This window comes from Astatotilapia calliptera, chromosome 5 (genome assembly GCF_900246225.1).
Source record: "Astatotilapia calliptera chromosome 5, fAstCal1.2, whole genome shotgun sequence".
Classification (NCBI taxonomy): domain Eukaryota; kingdom Metazoa; phylum Chordata; class Actinopteri; order Cichliformes; family Cichlidae; genus Astatotilapia; species Astatotilapia calliptera.
This window is the reverse complement of record NC_039306.1, coordinates 25,466,050-25,484,644: the sequence shown is the minus strand read 5'-3', so window position 1 is coordinate 25,484,644 and position 18,595 is coordinate 25,466,050. Positions and strand designations below refer to the sequence as shown.

Genomic DNA, 18,595 nt, shown 5'->3' with positions numbered 1-18,595 from the left:
TTTGTGTGTTGTTTTGTATATACACAACATGTATGTGTGGAAGTTGTGCAATGGATTGTCCACAATTATTTCTGATATGACAGCATGCGCGCAAACCTGTCAGAGCCCACAAATCTACAAACTCCTGCACACAAACATGCACACACCGTTTTCACATTCGTGTCAGGAGTGAATTCAAACAGTCTCCGCAGCCCTTAGACAAACATTACAGCCTGTTATCATCATTCATCCCTAAGGCAAACTGGACACTAGAGCTTGCTTGTGTGTATTCTCACACTGGCACACACACAGTGTGCGCACAGTTATATACACCATTATTAACCTGTTAGAAAAATCTGACGCTAAGCCAAAGTAAAATGTTGATTCAGTGGAACGCCACACACAGATTACCAGTGGATTGTCCTTTATTTTATTTTATTTTTATTTTTTTTACAGCCTTTCCAACCTTTGGCTAACTCCATTTGCAATGTAAAATAAAATTAGAGATAAATAATACAATGAACCAATAAATAAAGCCCTGCAGACCTAGCCGGGTCTGAAGATTGTCAGTCTGCTGTGCATCAGCCAAATTTAAATCTGAAATTTGCATTTGAAATCATGCCTGTTGCATCTGTCATGCTAAAAGAGAAAGCAGCTCAAGAATTGCTCCTTGGGTGCACGAGTTACCCATGCCATGCGTACTAATGGACCTCCATACAATCGCGGATAATAGCTTTTTGAACTGTGTGCCGATAACAGGCTGGATTCTTTTCAATTTCTCTGTTTTACATTGAGCTGCAACAATACCCAATCCTGTTACTGATAACATTTCTCAGTTCTAACATTTGACATGTCTTCACAGAATGTACAAAGGCTAAAGTATGGAAAGCCATTTAAAGACTTGATTGAATCAGTTGTGTCACAAGTGAGACACATTACTGTTTCAGCCTGTGCTTTGCATTTATGTATATAACCTGTGTCAGTCACAATTCAACTTTTAAGTGGCCATTTATTTCAGCCCCACTGGAATTTGCACCAGGTATGAGCGAGTGAAAAGAAAAAAGATAGCAAAGGAAATGGAGAGGAAGCTTGAAAGGAGAACTGGATGAATGGAGTGCTAGACTGGAAAATGAAGAAAAAGGAGGAGGAGGGTGGATGCCGGCTCAGGATAGACTGTCTGTTTAATGCACAGTCCATATAGCCTCTTTATCTCTCCCTCTCAGTACCCTGCTTTTTAGCTTCCTCATTCAAATGCAGGTCAGCTGTGTGCAAGTGAGGGGCGAAATAAAAAAAAGATAGAAAACGGGACTGCAGCAGCAAGCGGAGAAAGATAGACCATCCTGCACTCTTCTGCCAATCAGTCTCTTCCGTCAAGTATTGCACCGCATGTTGCTTGCTGCACGGAGTGCAGGGGCCCTCCCATTTAACTTGCCTATGTAAAAGGTTTTCTCACAGGCCTAAAGGAGGCGAGTGTTAGGGAGTAGATAAAGTAACCCTCTGCCTGATGGGTCTTGCTACAGGGAGGGAGAGACTGAGTAGAGGCGCAGAAAGGGAGTCAAGACCCCAGGAGTGTCTACCAAATACCTGAGGGAAAGCTGGGATTTAAGGAGGGAAACGGGACTGATGAAGGGAAGGGAAACTGGAGTAAGGTTATTTGCATCTACCGGATACCTTTTCATTTCCTTGTGTATTTCCATTGTGTATTTTGCTATCAGGTTATGTCAATGTAACCTTAAAGTTTATTGGACTAATTTCCAGTTCCATCTTTCTTTTTTAGTCTACTATGGTAACACTATAGTATTCACATTTCAGAAAAACCCTTATCTTATACTGGGCCTTAGTTCATGAACTGTCTGAAAAAAGCTGATTTAGCTACTGTTTCTTTGAGGCCAACTTTCTATGAGTTCTCCTCATTGCCTCCAGGCGGAAGCAGGTGCTTGTGGGTATTTACGTCATCGTTTTCTGACAAAGAGCTTTTGTAAACAAGCTGCAGACAAAGAAAAAAAGCTTTGCTCTTCTTTATTGGAATTAGCCGTCCCTCAATTAGATGTCGGAGCTGATATAAGATCTGGAAAATGGAAGTGGACAGCAAAAACATCAATAGCAAAGTTAACACTAATCACTTGCTTAATGTGGAACATAATGGTGGACTTAATCTTTCAATCGTAAGCTGTATGAAACTATGTCTATTTATGTCCCTGTTAATAAGTGCACATATGGGAAATGTGCTATAACATTGACTGACTATTATCTCACTGCACATTTTATTTATAGGGACTCTTACTTTAAATGTTTACAACTACAATACAAATAAAGCAAATTCAATATTTTGCTTTGATTTTTATGATTGCTTAAACAATATTGGAATTTTTTTATTCTGAGCACTCCTACAAAGCTTCATTTACCCATCCACGCACCCACTAATAAAAATGCTTTTTCCTATGCCTAAGGCCTTTTGCCCAACATTTAGACGCACTCTGATGGATGCATCTTGCCCAAGGATACTTTGACATGCAGACTGGGGGATTCGGGGCTCAAACTACTGACTGTCCAATTAGTAGATGACCCACTCAACCCTCTGCGCCAGAGCCGCCCCCTAGCTTGCTTTTTGATCAAACGTTTGCTATTCGTCTACGTTTGATTATACATTTCCTGTGCAGAGCAAATTGTTGAGTCAGACAGAACATGTGGGTGAGGTTGCTTTGCCCACAGCCAAGAGACGGCCAGGGAAATCTCTCTTTTTGGCATCATACAGATCCAAGAGTTGAAAACACTGATGGAAGCCGAACGTTTACAGCAGCCTGACCTTTTGGCTCACATGAGATTATTTAAAACTTTTGTCATGTTTAAAATGAGCAGTCAAATTAAACATGACAAAGATAATGAACAGAAAAGAAATTCACTCATCCATTCAAACCCTGTTTCCTTTACATTTAATTATTCATAATTTTTCATTATACTTTATCATCGGTGTTAATTTGGAATTGTTCTTTCTAAATTTACTTTCAGTCCTTGCAGCATCTGCATATGCTTTAGAGTATCAACCAAAATCCTACGCCAGTGCAGCCTTACTCCTCACAAAGTTTACTGGGTACTTTGAAAGAAAGCTTTATCAAACCACCATTGCAGTGATTTTTACTGTGCACAATATCAAAAGCAAATTAGGTAGAGGGAAAACAACACACAATTCCTTTAAAGCATTAAAAAACAAAACAAAGGTATACAGTGATGAGAAAACAGAAAAGCACAGTGCATTGCATTAGGCAACTCCAGCTATCTGAGGAACCTCTTGAGTGCAGGCACATCAACAGAAAGTCACGCCTCTTATCTGCCTGCTGAAACTTTTAATTCATTTACATTCATATTCCGACACTGGTACGTGGGCTTGGCATTTCCAAGACAGGAAACAGTGTCTTGTATTCCACCAAGATGTTAATCTCTATGGAGAGTGAGTAATACTGTATCTCACTTAAGGATTTGTTTTGATATTCCTTATATGTGAAGTTGTCTTTTCATTCCAAGTCTACAGGATGTTTTTCATCTCATTAGTGAGATCGGCTGTTATACATCTAAAAAATGTAAATTCTTGTATCTTTCTAACAAACCCATCAGGGAACCTCTCCAGAGGGGAGAAACAAAGCAGAAAAACAAGGGAACCAGTGGACAAATGGAAAAGCCATTCAGGTGAGTTTTGGCTTCTTGTTTTAAACAGTATACTAATGTTAGTGTTGCCAATATTGATATGCAATAGCAGTCATGTTTATGAGATAAGGACATGGCTTTTACCTTTTTCTCCAGTATTTCCAATTGCTCCCTATAGAAGCTAGATATAGTAGCAAGCTCCCTTTCTTTCATCTCCAGGTTTCGGGCCTGCAAGAGAGAGGGAGAAAGGAAAGGGAAAAAGAATAAGAATAAGTAGTATACCACTTTTTAAATGACATGTGAAGACCAGCTGTCAATGACATAGCACTTTGTTTTATGACATACATGTGTAAATTCTTGGATGGTACTGGTCAGTGTTTATTGTGTCACATCAATATTGTAGTCTTGGGATCCGGTTTCATATAGTGTGCAAATGATTCAAGACGCACCTTTCTTTAGGTTTTGCTTCCAAGTTGCCAGACTTTGTCATTTTTAAATGGTCTCAGGTCTCCAAGTTTCTGAAAGTCTTTTTAGATTTCTTCTTTGGACATTGGCTTCTTTTTCACTGAGTTTCAGTCCAGTCCTTGTACCTGACTTGTTTGTCACTTAACAGTAATCTATGAATCATTCAAGTGTGAAAAGGTACCCAACTTAAAAAGAAAAACTAGAGTTGTGCCAACACATGACAGACAACTCAGCAAAGAACCAATTTTAAATTATATCTTTAGGCACTTTGTTACTAGCAGAATGTTCCAGTTGAATCTATGAAATATACTGATGATAACACAGCTTGATCGCCATAAAAATAGTATTTTTGCACCAACAGGTGAGTCCCAAAGAGCTGAAAACCTGGCATATTTTTGCATGGTGGGTGGTGCATCCTTAAAAAAGGAAAAAAGGACAAGAAAAGACAAAACCAGAGCGAAAAACAACAACTACAACAAAATGTAGTAGAAGGCCTGAAGAAATAACTACAGCAGATGAACAGTATCTGAAAGTCATGTCCTTAACAAACAGGAAAACAAAATCCAGCAAAGACCTGACACAGGTCCTGAGTGATGCATTTGGACCTTTGGTTAATCCATCTACTGCTCACTGATGTCTCATCAGAAATGGTCTCAATGGAAAGGTGGCTGCCAAGGAGCCATTCTTAAAGATGGAAAACAGGAAGAAAAGAGAGGTTTGCCAAATATACAAGAACTAGACTGAAAATCAGTGGCAACAGGTCTGACAGTGTGAGGAATCCAGATTTTTGTTTCAAATAGTTGTCACTGTGTATGCTGAGGTCAGGAGATGTCCAACAGAGTGTGTGTAGAGCAGTCTGTAAAACACAGACATGGTTTGGGGATGCATTTCAGCCAGTAGTGTTAGGGATCTCGTCCAAATTCTGAACACAGAAAAGCATCTTCAGATCTGCAAAGTGTCTGATTAGCGATTGCTTCATTTTCAGCATAAAATGAGCTCAAACACACTGCCAATGCACTAAAGTCATAAAGTCAACATTATTCAATTCTATTTATATAGGACCAATTCACAACAAGAGTCACCTGAAAGTGCTTTATATTGTAAGGTAAAGGCCCCACAATAAAATAATAAAAATCATAAGTGAAGCAGTGTGGCACATCTTGGGAGAATGGAACAAAAGGCAGCAAACATCCAAAGAAGAGCTTTGAATGTCCTTCAAGAAGTCTGAAGAACTATTCCTAAAGACTACTTGAAGAAATGACAAGAAAGCCGCGTAAGAGAGTTCAGACAGTTTGAAGAATAAAGGTGGTCACACCAAATATTGACTTTCAAGCTTGTTGAAAATGTAAAAACACCTTTTTCTTTGACTCATATACTGTATTTCCAAGTATTACTGCAAATTTCAATTAATCACTGCACCAGCTTCCCATTTTTTGGAAAAAAATAAAGAAATAAAGTGTGGCTCATCAATTTTGGATCGTATTGTGCATTTTTGTGTGTGAATGGGTGGATGACTGAATGTAGTGTGAAGCGCTTTGGGGTCCTTAGGGACTAAGTAAAGCGCTATACAAATACAAGCCATTTACCCATTTAGGACTGAATGTGTGCTCATTTAAAGACTGCAATGTAGCGCTAAAAGCCTCAAGACTTTCAGCAAAACCCCGAACTGGAAAAATACAGCAAAATATCAACTCTGACTACACAGTCCACCCACTGTAAATCAAAGTAGGAATACACGGTTACTCACAGTAACCATCATGCAAAATAATAGTTTTTAAATCACAAAATAATCCTGTCAAATAATAAGACAGACAACATATATATGCCACTTGTTACTGTAGCTACAGAGTACAGTATTTGGAAGTACTTGCAGAGTCTAGTTTCACTAGCACTGGAACTGCACTGGAACTGTTTTGCCCACCGTGCAATCATAATCTGAGTACATAACTGATCTAATATATAGAACTCAATACTGATATAATATTGCACAGTTGTAGAATTGCCGGAGCAAAAGAGCCACAGGCAAAAAACACTAACACTTTTTTAAGTTACACTTTCCAGATTTTTACCAAGAAAATGCAAGCCAGACTACAAAAGGCACTCCATCTATTCACTGCTAGTGAGCACACAAAACATAGAAACCTGCCCTTTAACAACACATTTAGATATGGGGGATACACAGATAGCACAAGGAGAACTTTCTAAGTATCCTTCACAAGTTTATAGTTATGTATTTTTCCAGGAACATGTATGTGTTCTTATCTATACACTACTTTATTTATATAGTTTGATGAAAGTCTATGATTATACACATCTACATCACAAAGTAACACACAACAATTAACAACAAAACAGCTATTTAAGGTTATGTCCATGCATTGTAACAAAACTTACAAAACTATTCAGGTAGCATGAGACTGGGACAGCTGTGGCAGGGGCTGACATGGCGTCGCTGGCGTTAAGATGAGGTGAATGGCTTTAGCCAAGTTTTGACAGGCAGCGAGGTGGCAGATTGGCTGTAGGAAGACCCATAGTTTGGGCCATGACGTAGCAGCATGCAAGCAGAGGAGGACAGGAGGCAGACGTCAAAAAGATACACTGAAAATGAGCTTTAAATCAGCTTTAAGTCAGAAATACCCATGCATGGTGGCTGCAAAGAAAATGCTTGTTGTAAAGGAGAACTGTTATGGAGTCACCTTCTTTTAACTACTTGAGAATTTAAAGTGAGTCGATATTATTTCATATTACAAAAAAAAGGACAGAAAATAAATTCTTTATAAGAAATACTGATTCAAATAATCTTAAAAGAAGATACAGTGGTTAACTGTAGCAAAGGTGTAAAGACAAGTGACAAAAGCAAGAAAAAGGACTGTGCAAGTAAGGAAGCAATGTCACAAATGTCACGCAGGCACACTACAGATCAGGGTTGTTTAGCCATGCCTTGAGCTCAGTGTGTGATATTACTGGATGTTATTCACTGAGCCAATTTAAGAACCTCTGATCACAACATTTAAAATGGAAAAAGAAAGATACAGTGAATTGAATAAACAAACATGGCCTGGAACATAAAAGCAAGAAAGTGTTTTGCTTGGACAGTCACTGACTCATTTAGCAATAAAAAGGTACGGTGCTCTTTCTATGAGAACATGATATTCAGAACACAGGCATTATACAGTAATAAAACTAAGGTGAGCTTAAATTCAACTGTTGCTCCAAAAACCCTGCCAGCTGGTTGAGGACCCAAGTGTTTACATACATATGTTAAAGGTTTCATCATGCAGCAGTTAAAAAACCCAAACAGCTGCAAAATCTTAATTGCATATAGATAGTCAAGTTGCATCAGCCTTAGAAGAGTTAGCTAAACGAGCACGCTGTGCATGAGATGGTTGAATTCTCTCTACCTGTAATCTATAAAGGTGAACGTACGGTATGTGTATGTGTGTCTACATTTTAAAAATGAATGCCAATTAGTGTTCATGAAGGGCATTTATGAATGCAAATTATATCTAACCAATATGGGTAATGAGTGAAGCAGTGCTACAACAGTATGAACACGACATGGTGCATGAACACAATGTAAGTGGCTGCGGGTGCCGCAGCAAAAGGCAACCATGGGCCCTGGATTTATAGAGAACTGAAACAGAAAGACTGTATTACACACACACACACACACACACACACACACACACACACACACACACACACACACACACACACACACACACACACACACACACACACACACAGTGTGATGGTGTAATGATGACTGATTACTGTACTGAGTTGTGCATTAGCGAGAGCGATATAGATCAGATGGAACAACAACATCTTCCCTGACTGATCTACTGATCTTCCCTGCTTTTTGCTGATATGGTGGGTACAACCATGCAGACGCACACTCTTACGCTGAGTGACATCACATTTATTGTAATCCAATCTAATCTCATCCTAACTTAACAGTCGCATGTATTCCCAAGGAACACATCTGTAAATCCCTATACTGTGCTCACAGAGCTTTCCCTTTCTACACTGACGCTTAAGGGATGTGAGTGTATATATGTGTTTGTGAGTAAAATCACCTCTGCCAGCAGCACAGATGATGTGTAATTTTCTAGCTGAATACCTCCCAAAGTGTTGTTGTGTGGAATGGTGGCGGCAGCATACTCACAGCTTCGCTTTAATGCACAATGAAAACATGACATTTGAATAGAGGAGAGAGAGTGAGAGGAGAGAGAGCAAGAAGGGAAGAGCAAGAAAAAAAACAACGTGATTTAAAAAAAAAAAAAAAAAAAAAAGAGAAAAGAAGCAGGCACTAGCGATGGTGGTGTTGCTTACCCAGGCATCCAAATCTGCAGGCTGGGAGGGAGAGAAGGAGCAGGAGTTAGTTAGACAGTAGAGGATATAAGAAAGGCACGGGGTTGGAGTAGATGGTTAAAGAGACAAAGAGGAAGAGCAAACAACCAACAAGTATATTATGAGAGTGAAGGAAGGTGAGGTAGAGATATATAAAGAAAGGGGGCGAATGAAAGTAGCAAAAAGCAAGAGAAGAAAGAAATGAAAAGGATCAAGGACAGAACAAGGTTAATACATCACACTGCAGAGCAAGTGGTTAAGATTTAAACTTAATTTGCCAGATATAAAATGTCACCCGAGATGTCATTCTAGCCTTCAAACGATGGCAAGTTTATTTATATGGCACATTTCATTTACTCATAGCACTCATAATACATCCAGTATATTGCAACATGGACTCTCTAACCAAGTAACTTTATATCACAAGTGTCAAAATCTTCATACATGTTTTTGGATCGAAACAAGTCTCACCGTCCTCACTACCCTGTCCTGACCACCTATATGCCCTGTTTCACTTCACTGCCTTGTATCTCATGATGTGCCTTGATTTTTTTCTTCAGTTGAGAGAGAAGAGATTATCTTTCCACTTTTAAAAGAGTGTAAAAAAGTAGAAACCACAACATAGAGTTGGTAGACAAAGTATGCAAAAATGGACCATGTGTATATCCTGTTCTTATGCTCAATAATCCAGGTAAGTGACTTCTTCAGAGACTGAGAAGTCTCTCTGGCTTTAAAAAAAAAACAAAAACAAAAACACACACACACACAAAAAAAAAAAAAAAAAAAAAAACCCACAACAACAACAACAACAACAACAACAACAACAACAACAAAAAACAAAACAAAAAACCCCCCAAAAAACCCTACAGATTATTTACTGTTAGTTTAAGCCTCAACTTTTAGTTTTAACAATAACAGTTCAATTGCAATTATACATGTGTATGATTACTGTTTGCTTTAAAACCTCTTAGTAGGCCAGCCAAGACTAGCTGTTCACCAGCTGTATTTATATGATCATTTATAAGCCTCAATACGAGTCTTTACTACCATAATAAAATCTTATAATACGGCATATTCTTGAATATCACCAAATCAAAAACATTCTGTTAAGGAATTTGAAGTGCTACCAAGTACCGCCAGTCTGGCATTAGACACGGGACAGAAAGGGCCAGACTAGAGCAGTAGGTGGCTCGAATGTTGCTATGCCTCATAAAGACACCATTCAGTTAAATGAGGTGAACTCACAAAGCCAGTTGCGGCAGAATGCATGTGTGTGTTGGGTAATCCGTGTAACGGATACAGCCGATGCCAGCTGTTTAACCTCCCTGCTCTTCAATGGCTGGCCCTAAACCAAGTATGTGTCTGAATGTGACTGTGTTTGTGCTGTGTGTATGTAGACCCCAGCAGTGCTCACAGGAGTGTGGCGGTCCCATTTCCATAGATGAAAGACTTAGAAGATAGGTGAAGGGGCTTGTTGTGATACAAATGCAGACAAACTCACACCCAAGCAGTTTGGTGCAGTTCATGGGCCATAGCCCACATAGCATTTCAGACGCATCCACTCATTGTTTTCCAGCTCCGAGCTCCCTGATGACCAGCAGTTAGCAGCCTCAATGTGAACATTAAGAGTCTGAATCCACTGAGCTAGCAATAACACAGCCAAAGAACAATTCCAATTAGACTAAGGTTAATTCCCAGGGAACCTAGATCAAGCCAATACATATAGAATTCACTGTGATCCCTCAGTTAACAGAAACACATACAGCTGGTTTATAACCGTCTGCAGATCAGATTACGTTTGTATGTAGATCAGGCCAACAGTTTAGGAATATTCCTTAATTATTAGACTGCAGGTAACTGTACCAACAACATTTCAAATTTAAACTTTAACAAATTTTAAAGTTGCACTTCTTACTACTGAATCGTTTGGCTAAGGCAAAGTTAGTGTCTGTGCAGGAGGCAGGACATGTGACGTTCACTTCCTCACTGTGAATTCTCCAGACAATTACCCGCGCTGTTCTCAGACGTGTGCAATCAGATATCACAGGGAGTTTATGGCGGGGAGTGGTAGGGTTCATTTAAAGTCTGATCAAACTGTTTCAGACATTTCCAATTCTGGAAAAAACTTGAATTTTTTTTTGTTATTTGCTTCTTCAGCTGCATTGATTTTACTAGATGCTTTTTGGTACTTTTGAGTCTTATAGAACAAACATTTGGATCATTCCTCCCTAAAGTCCTCCTTCAGTCTTACTTCCATGTCTCAGTTGAACAGCCATCTTCTGGTCATCCCACAGTATCTGACCTTGCCATTCCAAAATCTGAATTTTCATATTTCATCAATGTATTTTGTAGATAGTGAATCTACAAGTTTTTATCCATCTTTCATGTGGTTTGAGTTGACAGCCCTAACAGTCTAATGTGAAATTTCTTTAAACCCTTTTTAAATTCACTCCTTCAATAATTGAACGGCATCCAGAACCTGAGTTAGCAAAGCAGCCCCAAACTGTGATGCTTCATACAGCATCCTTCACAAATGGGATGAGATTCTGGAGTTGGTCTGCATTGCCTTTTATCCTCCAAACATAGGATTATGCATTTTTGTCTCATGTGGGCAAAGAACAAAGTGGTCAGGAAGTTTTGTGGAACATCCAGGTCTGTGGCAAACTACAGACACACTCAAATGTTTTTTTGGAAAGCAGTGTTCATTTTTGTTTGAGTCCTTCTACTAACATTACCCTTAGAGAAGTAAAATTTGTACAGTTGTAGAGATTTATGCAGGGTGTTTTTGCTTTTACACCTCTTGGGGTTTGCATGTTGTGCTCTTGGTCGTTTTTCCAGGACACTGACTTCTAGGGAGAAGTTGCAGTGCAAGGAAGCAAAATAATGACACCCCCTCCACACAACCACACCAATTTAATGGATCTCAATAGATTTGATTAATCTATGCTGAGCTGAATTGTGTTTGCTGGGTGTATCATGAGGGTCAACAGATGCTTCATTTAGACTTGAAATGTTAGAGAAACACTGTGTGTGTGTGTGTGTGTGTGTGTGTGTGTGTGTGTGTGTGTGTGTGTGTGTGTGTGTGTGTGTACACACACGTCTGTCTCTCTGTGGGAGTTAAAAACTGAATAACAGTGGCAGAGAATGTGACACTTCACTAAGAACGTGCGTGCACATGCGTGTCAAAATGAGACCTTTTGGTCTGCAAAGCCACCTCACATGGTGAGAAATGCTTCCTTGAAAATCAATTATGTAAATACTGAATTATGCAAATGGTACATTTGAATAAATCTGTGTTTGGGGAGAAAAGATTTTGCCGTGGTTTTATACTCGCAGTCAGGAGAGGCGAGAGAGAAGATGAGGAAAGAGGGCTAAAATGAGGATTAGGCTGGAGAATGTCACTGGCAGACACAGTTTATGCAGTTTAACTCCTGATTTGGCTTTTTAATTAGGGAGAAAGAGGTGGAGAGGAAGAGAGAACGGCACCAACACAGACAGAGAGGAGAAAATAAGGGCTAATTCAGTGACAGCTTTCTTCCTGCCATCTCAAATGAAGTAAGCACATTCATCACTTGTGCCAGTAATAAACACCATGGGTAAAGCTAAGTGCTGTCACCCCACCTCTCGTTTGGTTGTTGCCATCTTCACTAAAAATCTACTGGTACTGATGAAGAGCATTTGTATGAACTTGAGCTTACACATGTCCATCACTTTTAAAAAGACATACGTTACAATCTGTACAAGTCACTGACAATTTTAATTATTTATCACTTTTTTTAATCGTTTCCCCCCTTTTATTTAAATAAAACTCCACCAATTCAAAATGTGAACCAAACAATTTATAACTGGGTTAATTTTTATTTACAGGGAGCAGCAGGGGCATCGTGCACCATTACTTGCCCTCTCCAATGAATAAGGGCAGATACATCAAACAATGAGTAACAGAAGCCAGAGGCAGTGTGTGATGCGTGTCAAACATTTTCATCCATTGTTTTATAAAAAAACTCATTGACACTGTATTCACAGCTGCAGGTTGGAGTATTACATCCATGTCACAGTCACAACTAATATCCCAAACATACATTCACATCAGTTCTCCAGAAATATCTTAATTTTACAAAGTTTGCTTCCTAAAACAGTAATTGGCTACCATACTATGATTCTGTCATAAATCAAGTCTTTTTTTTTTTAATCGAATAACAGAAAAACTGGACACTACATTAGATACACCTTGGGCGTACTGGGTCGGAGCCCCTTTCACCCTCAGAACTGCCTTACTTCTTTGTGGCCATTTGAATATAGCAAACTCATAGTTATCTTTAAGGGATTATAGCGCAACAGTGACACATTATTTGCAATAACACAACATAAGTCAAGCACAAAGGTAGCTTTACATTTATTTTAACAGTAACCAAAGGCACTTAGTTAGGAGATACAAACACCCACAATCACACACACACACACACACACACACACACACACACACACACACACACACACAATAATAACATGGACTGAACCACCACTCACAACCACTAGCACTTTATATAGCCTCTGTAGAAATTATCCACATATCTCACATATCTTAACTGCACTACTGTATAATTCTGTGTAAATGATCATTCTGTACAATACGATAATTTTTAATTCTACAACTGTTTATAACCTGCATAGTTCACATTTCTGTATATCTCATATTCTGTATAGTTTTTATTTCATATTTATATCCTGTTCATAGCCTGTACTTCCTACAGCCTGTACATACTTCTAGTTATAGCATATTCATAACATACCTTCATACTGTGTACATTATTACATACCATAATAGACCCATTTCTGTAATATACTTACATATCTATATTATTGCTAATATATATTTGTAATATATCTATATCATGGCTAAAGCACTTCTGGATGGCTGCAAACTGCATTTCGTTGCCTTGTACCTGTGACATGTGCATAGACAGTAAAGTTGAATTCTATTCCATTAACCTCCCACCTTCAGATGGCTGCCCCTCCCTGAGCGTTGTGCTGCCAGAGGTTTCTTCCTGTTAAAAGGGAGTTGTTGTTTTTTTTACTTACACTATGTCCACTCATCAAGTGCTTGCTCAAAGAGCGATTGTTTGATTGTTGGAGTTTTTCTCTATTATTGTAGGGACTCAAGCTTACAATATAAAGTGCCTTGAGGTGACTGAATTGACCTGAACTGAATTAACCTTCTATCTTGGCCAGAGCTGAGCAATATTGTCACACAATAAAACTGAAAAATATTTTCTACCTGGGAAGCTGTATTTCATGGTCAAGCTTTTGAACCAGCTGCGTAGAACCCTGCTTTAACACCACGTCACCTCATCAGCAATTTTGATGAGTTGGAACTGTTGATACAATCCAACTGTTGTAGCACAAATCTAGACTCATGAGACCAGGCAACAATCTTCTACTGCCCAACTTCTGGTGAACCCAGGCCAACTGTAGCTTCAGTTCTTAGCCGACTAGAATGGCACCTGGTGTGGTCTTAAGCAGCTGTAGACATTGTGCTCCAATGTTAAACATGTAGAGTTCAACAGAGATACTCTTCTTCATACCTTGGTTAGAAAGAGTGCTTACTGGTTTGAACTTTAGACGCATTGCAGCATCGATGTGCTGTCATGTGATTGGGTGATTAGGTCTCTGCATTAATGGGCAGTTGAACAGCTGCACTTGACAAACGTGGCCATTGAGTTTACATCTTCTATAACAACTGGACTGAATTTACAATTCATAGTTGATACACAAAAACAAACAGCAGGGGGTGTTAGTAAGAAACAGGGTGATGTTTACATACATGAGCATAAATCCTCAGCCTGACATCTGTTTATGAAGTACATAGCTGCATGCAGCCACAAGAGACACGTGAAACCAAACATGAGAACGCACACACAGTGTACTACAAACACAAAAGCCATGAATTGGTTAGTCTAGCTGTTTGCTCATTAAATGTGTGTTGTCGTCACATAGCTGGGGGAGGTTAAATGAATTAACACTTCATCATCAGCCTGCTTTGCACCACAGACTGTCACAGAGACAGAGAGTGAAAAAGACACTAAGATGAAAAAAGTGAAAGGAGGGATTGAGGTAAAATGATGCAATTCAACTAAAAAGAAAGAGGCTTTGTTGGAAAACTGGGGAATCGTAAAAGAAAGCAAAAGAAAACCTTACCAAATGATTCTGTCTTGAAGAGTCTTTTCATCTTATGAAGAATAAGTTTTGCCTAAATAAGTAAATAAATAACTAGAATAGATTTTGAATTTCATTTTCTTTGACTCCTGAAATTAGACTATGTTCTACTACCTGTTTTAAAATGTGTTCTCTGGTAAACAGAGCCAAGATTCAATGTTTACTCTTTATCATATAAATCATTAATATTATTAATAGTATTAAACGTTAAAGCTGCAAATATAATTTTCTTAAGTAATATCTTGGTAATCTTGAGACTTCCACATGAAGCAAAAACAAAAGCTAGAATCAAATAAAACTTTCACATAAAACAAATTCAGGGTCAGCACTCCTGCCTTTGTTTTTCCTCTGTGGAAGCTTCAGCCCAGTCAACCTAACATTTTACTTTAACAATTAGCAAAAACTCCTAAAATTTTTAAAACCTTTGACTCATACTTTGAGTGTTCAAACATTAATCATTATAGCCTCCTATGAGAACAATTATCTGAGAGGAATTATTTTTTTTCCTGTGGATAATAGGTCTTGTCCAGCCGTCTCATTACATCACAACCACTCTCCTGGAGAGTGGAGAGGTATTCCAGTCCTACACATTTGTCCTTTGAACTGACAGGATTTGTGCGAGGCGCTCACTCGCTGCTCGGCACCGATCAAAATCTCCTCATCTGGTGAGCGCTCTGCTCGTCAGCAATTACTGTTGCTTTAGACGATGTACGGTGCGAGTGTGTGAGCGAGTGAGAGTGTGCACAAAGGGCTTAACTGCTTTAACATGCAGAAAAGATGTCAAGTCTGTGATTACACTAGCTGATAACAAGTGGTTTAGCCGTGTGTGAATGTGTGTGTCTGAATCGCTTGTACTTCATCCTCAGTCGGCTTCTATAAAACGCCGTGTGCACCTTCACAGCACGTCATTCTGCTGGACTCAAACGCCTCTCTTATGGTGAACCCACTCAGTTTCAGTACAAAGTCCTCTCAATCCACTGCAATATCTACACATGCTTTTCCACAAGCATTCTTTTTATTGATCAAGTATCTCCTCTCTCTTGTCATCCTCCTGCCTCTGTGTCTTTGGCCAATAACCAGGCCTGGCTATCTAGTCAGACAGTCATAGCGAGACGTCTTCATTTGTAAGGGCTATAATAATAAATTATCTTCTATCTGCCTTTCAGCTACTACAGTCTTTCCCCAACTGTGTTTCTCTACTTCTGAGCTCTATGGATCATCTTTAGCCTAATGCTGCCATTTTCTACCACAACCAGCCATCGTAACAGTCACAATTACTTCTCAGGCTACTATAATGGGTGGGTCAAGACAAAACGAATGGTGGTAGACAAAGAAAAGCAAACACATTGAATGTGACTGCATCTAAAATGTCAGGCTAAATTAAATGTTGGTGTTTCCATAAAGATTTCTAGTCAGGCAGCCAAAAAAACAAAACAAAACAAAAAAAAAAACAAATGTGGAAAGATAAATACTGAATGAAAGTACAACCTCAAGCAGTGATCACCTGATCTTGTACACCTACAAGATCAGATAATCTGCTCTATAATCATGTGAAACTATTGAATTAGGTGTAGGTTATCTTGCCTTAATGAGAAAGTATCCCATGAATTAGAGCTGAAGCCACACGCTTGTTGCTCGATTCGTATACTTGAAGTAATTAGAACAGACAGAATAGCGTAGCCACAGGCCAAATCAGCAAGGAGGTATACAATTCCAGGCAAGCATATAAATGAGTATGTTAATAAATAATATCCTAACGCTTAGTGTATGTAATCACAGAGATAATGGAAACAGTTAATTAAAAGATAAAGGTTAAAGTAATCAATAAAAGTGTGGCAATGTGCTGAAACAACAGCAGAGAGATCTTTTGCAGAGAATTCTACTCAGTAATGAGACAAATGTCTTTTAGACTTAGACAGCAGGGGGGCCTGCTGGTTAGTGAGAACATCTTGTAGCTGAAAGGCTGCATATTCAGTGCAAAACACAACATTTCCAGTCTTGTCAAGTGTCATCTCCGAGTGTTTCTACACAGCAGCTGGGCAATACTGTTAACATGTGTGGCATCAACCCTGTGGTCTGAGTGTTTGTCATCTCAGGTCTGACTTTAATGAATTCTGTGCTTTTCACCCTGGTTTTCATCATCGGTTTTCTGGACAGTGTCAAATGCTTCACTCTGAGTCATCAGTCTCTCTCTCACACACACACACACACACACACACACACACACACACACACACACACACACACACACACACACACACACACACACACACGGCAGATAAAAAGATGAGACACAGAGGAGGAGGAATAAATGCTGGAAGAACATGTTGCCCAGGAGCACATGTTGCTGTGCAGAGCACACATTCATCCTTCTTTTAATCCTCCGGCTAACCAAACATGCATCAACAGCGCCATCTAGTGAAACTTTACTGGCTTACATCCTATTATGTCACCATGAAAAACGTCCAAATAGCAGGCATATCAACTTATAACTGAAAATGGAAATTACTTAGAAATATATGTTAAAGAGAAACAGGCTGCATGTTGCTATAAAAGGAAACAAAACGACTAAAGACATCAAATTCCTAGAAGCATCGCCTCACAGCAACATTTACATTTTTAGACTTACAGAACTACCTGCTGCAGGATTTAAATCTATAACCCACAATCTGGTGAGGGTGTTAAAAGGAAGGAGGAGGTGTGAGAACACGAGGACTGACCAAACGGGCGCATCACCTCTTATCGCACACACTTCAGCTAAAACTGTGCTACCAACTATATTTCCACATGAAAAAAAAAAAAAAAAAAAAAAAAAAAAAAAGCATTCTTTACAGTTCAACAGATTCAACCAAAGCTTCGCAAAAGCAGCTTTCCTGTTGGCCATTTGCACTACCATTATTGTACATCTCTCAAGCTATTCTATTCCTTTATTTATATTTTCCACTACTACCACTATTCTTTTTAGGTTTCGTTTTTATGTATTCCCTGGCGAGTGCTTCATCTTTTCTCATTTTTTCTTTATATGAAGGTGAAAGAGAAACAGAATTTTGATTCTCTCGAATGTCCTGTACAAGAAGCAAATTGACAAAAAAAATAAATAAATATTTGACCCTTGAATTTTGTGGGGGGGCAGGGCTTCTTCTTGTTTTGTAGAACACAAACGAGTCGTCATCTTTAGTGCAAATATAAATTCTACACTATAACATGCAGAATTATAATAATACAAACACTTTCAAGAACGACAGAAAAAGCTCAAAAGACTGATCAACAGTAAATTCTTATAAAAAGATTCATAGCTGGCACTCAGTCTATTTGTTCTTCTCTCCTAAGATTATCTTCATATATATCAGTGCCTTTAGTTTTTATTAGTTCCTTCATAATATTGTCACTGAAATGGATCCATCTGGAACTCTGCTAAGCAGATCTGAATTAGAATAGTATGAGCACTCATGTTGCTGTTTATCACGATTTCTTCACTGGAGACAGCAGATAAAAGAATGCTTTTAATATACAGGAATACAAACATTCACCCGTGGTCCACACACAGGTATTAAAGTCTATTCTTCACACCCTTCCGGCTTCTGAAATTCAATAGCTTCAAGCAGATGCTTGTTGTTGTCTGCATGTCTCCGGGTGTTAGATGCTCAGCACTGAATACCTGTGCATACTAATTGCATTTTACTTGCAGCAGAAATGACACCTCTGAGGTGGAGAGAACAGGCAGGGGAAAAAACAAACACAGGAGGTGCTAATGAAAGAAAGGAGAGGAGAAGGGACTAGGTGTTAATGTAACGCGTCGTCTCTTCTGTGTCTTCACTCGTGGTGTAACAGTTAAATATAGTCTCAGAATGAGACAGGATGACACACTGCAAGAGCCAAGTTGAATGCACTTCTTAAGAGCACCTTTGTAGGTGGGGTGAGAACTTGGACATGGTGAAAT

The 18,595-nt window shown here is 39.0% G+C and overlaps 1 protein-coding gene across 3 annotated transcripts in view; it reads right to left on the bottom strand.

The window, feature by feature from the left end:
- Positions 1 to 18,595, bottom strand: part of chchd6b (coiled-coil-helix-coiled-coil-helix domain containing 6b) — a 52,082-nt gene that overhangs the window by 27,602 nt on the left and 5,885 nt on the right. The window contains exons 5-7 of one of the 3 annotated variants that reach the window (XM_026168466.1): positions 8,422 to 8,442; positions 8,166 to 8,261; positions 6,486 to 6,602 (exon numbers count right to left, since the gene is read on the bottom strand). In XM_026168466.1, coding sequence (XP_026024251.1) covers positions 6,489 to 6,602; positions 8,166 to 8,261; positions 8,422 to 8,442 — 231 coding nt within the window. In that variant the 3' untranslated portion in view covers positions 6,486 to 6,488. Of the gene's footprint in view, positions 1 to 3,765; positions 3,850 to 6,485; positions 6,603 to 8,165; positions 8,262 to 8,421; positions 8,443 to 18,595 lie in introns of those variants that run through there. The other 2 variants (XM_026168463.1, XM_026168465.1) reach the window with 2 other exon arrangements.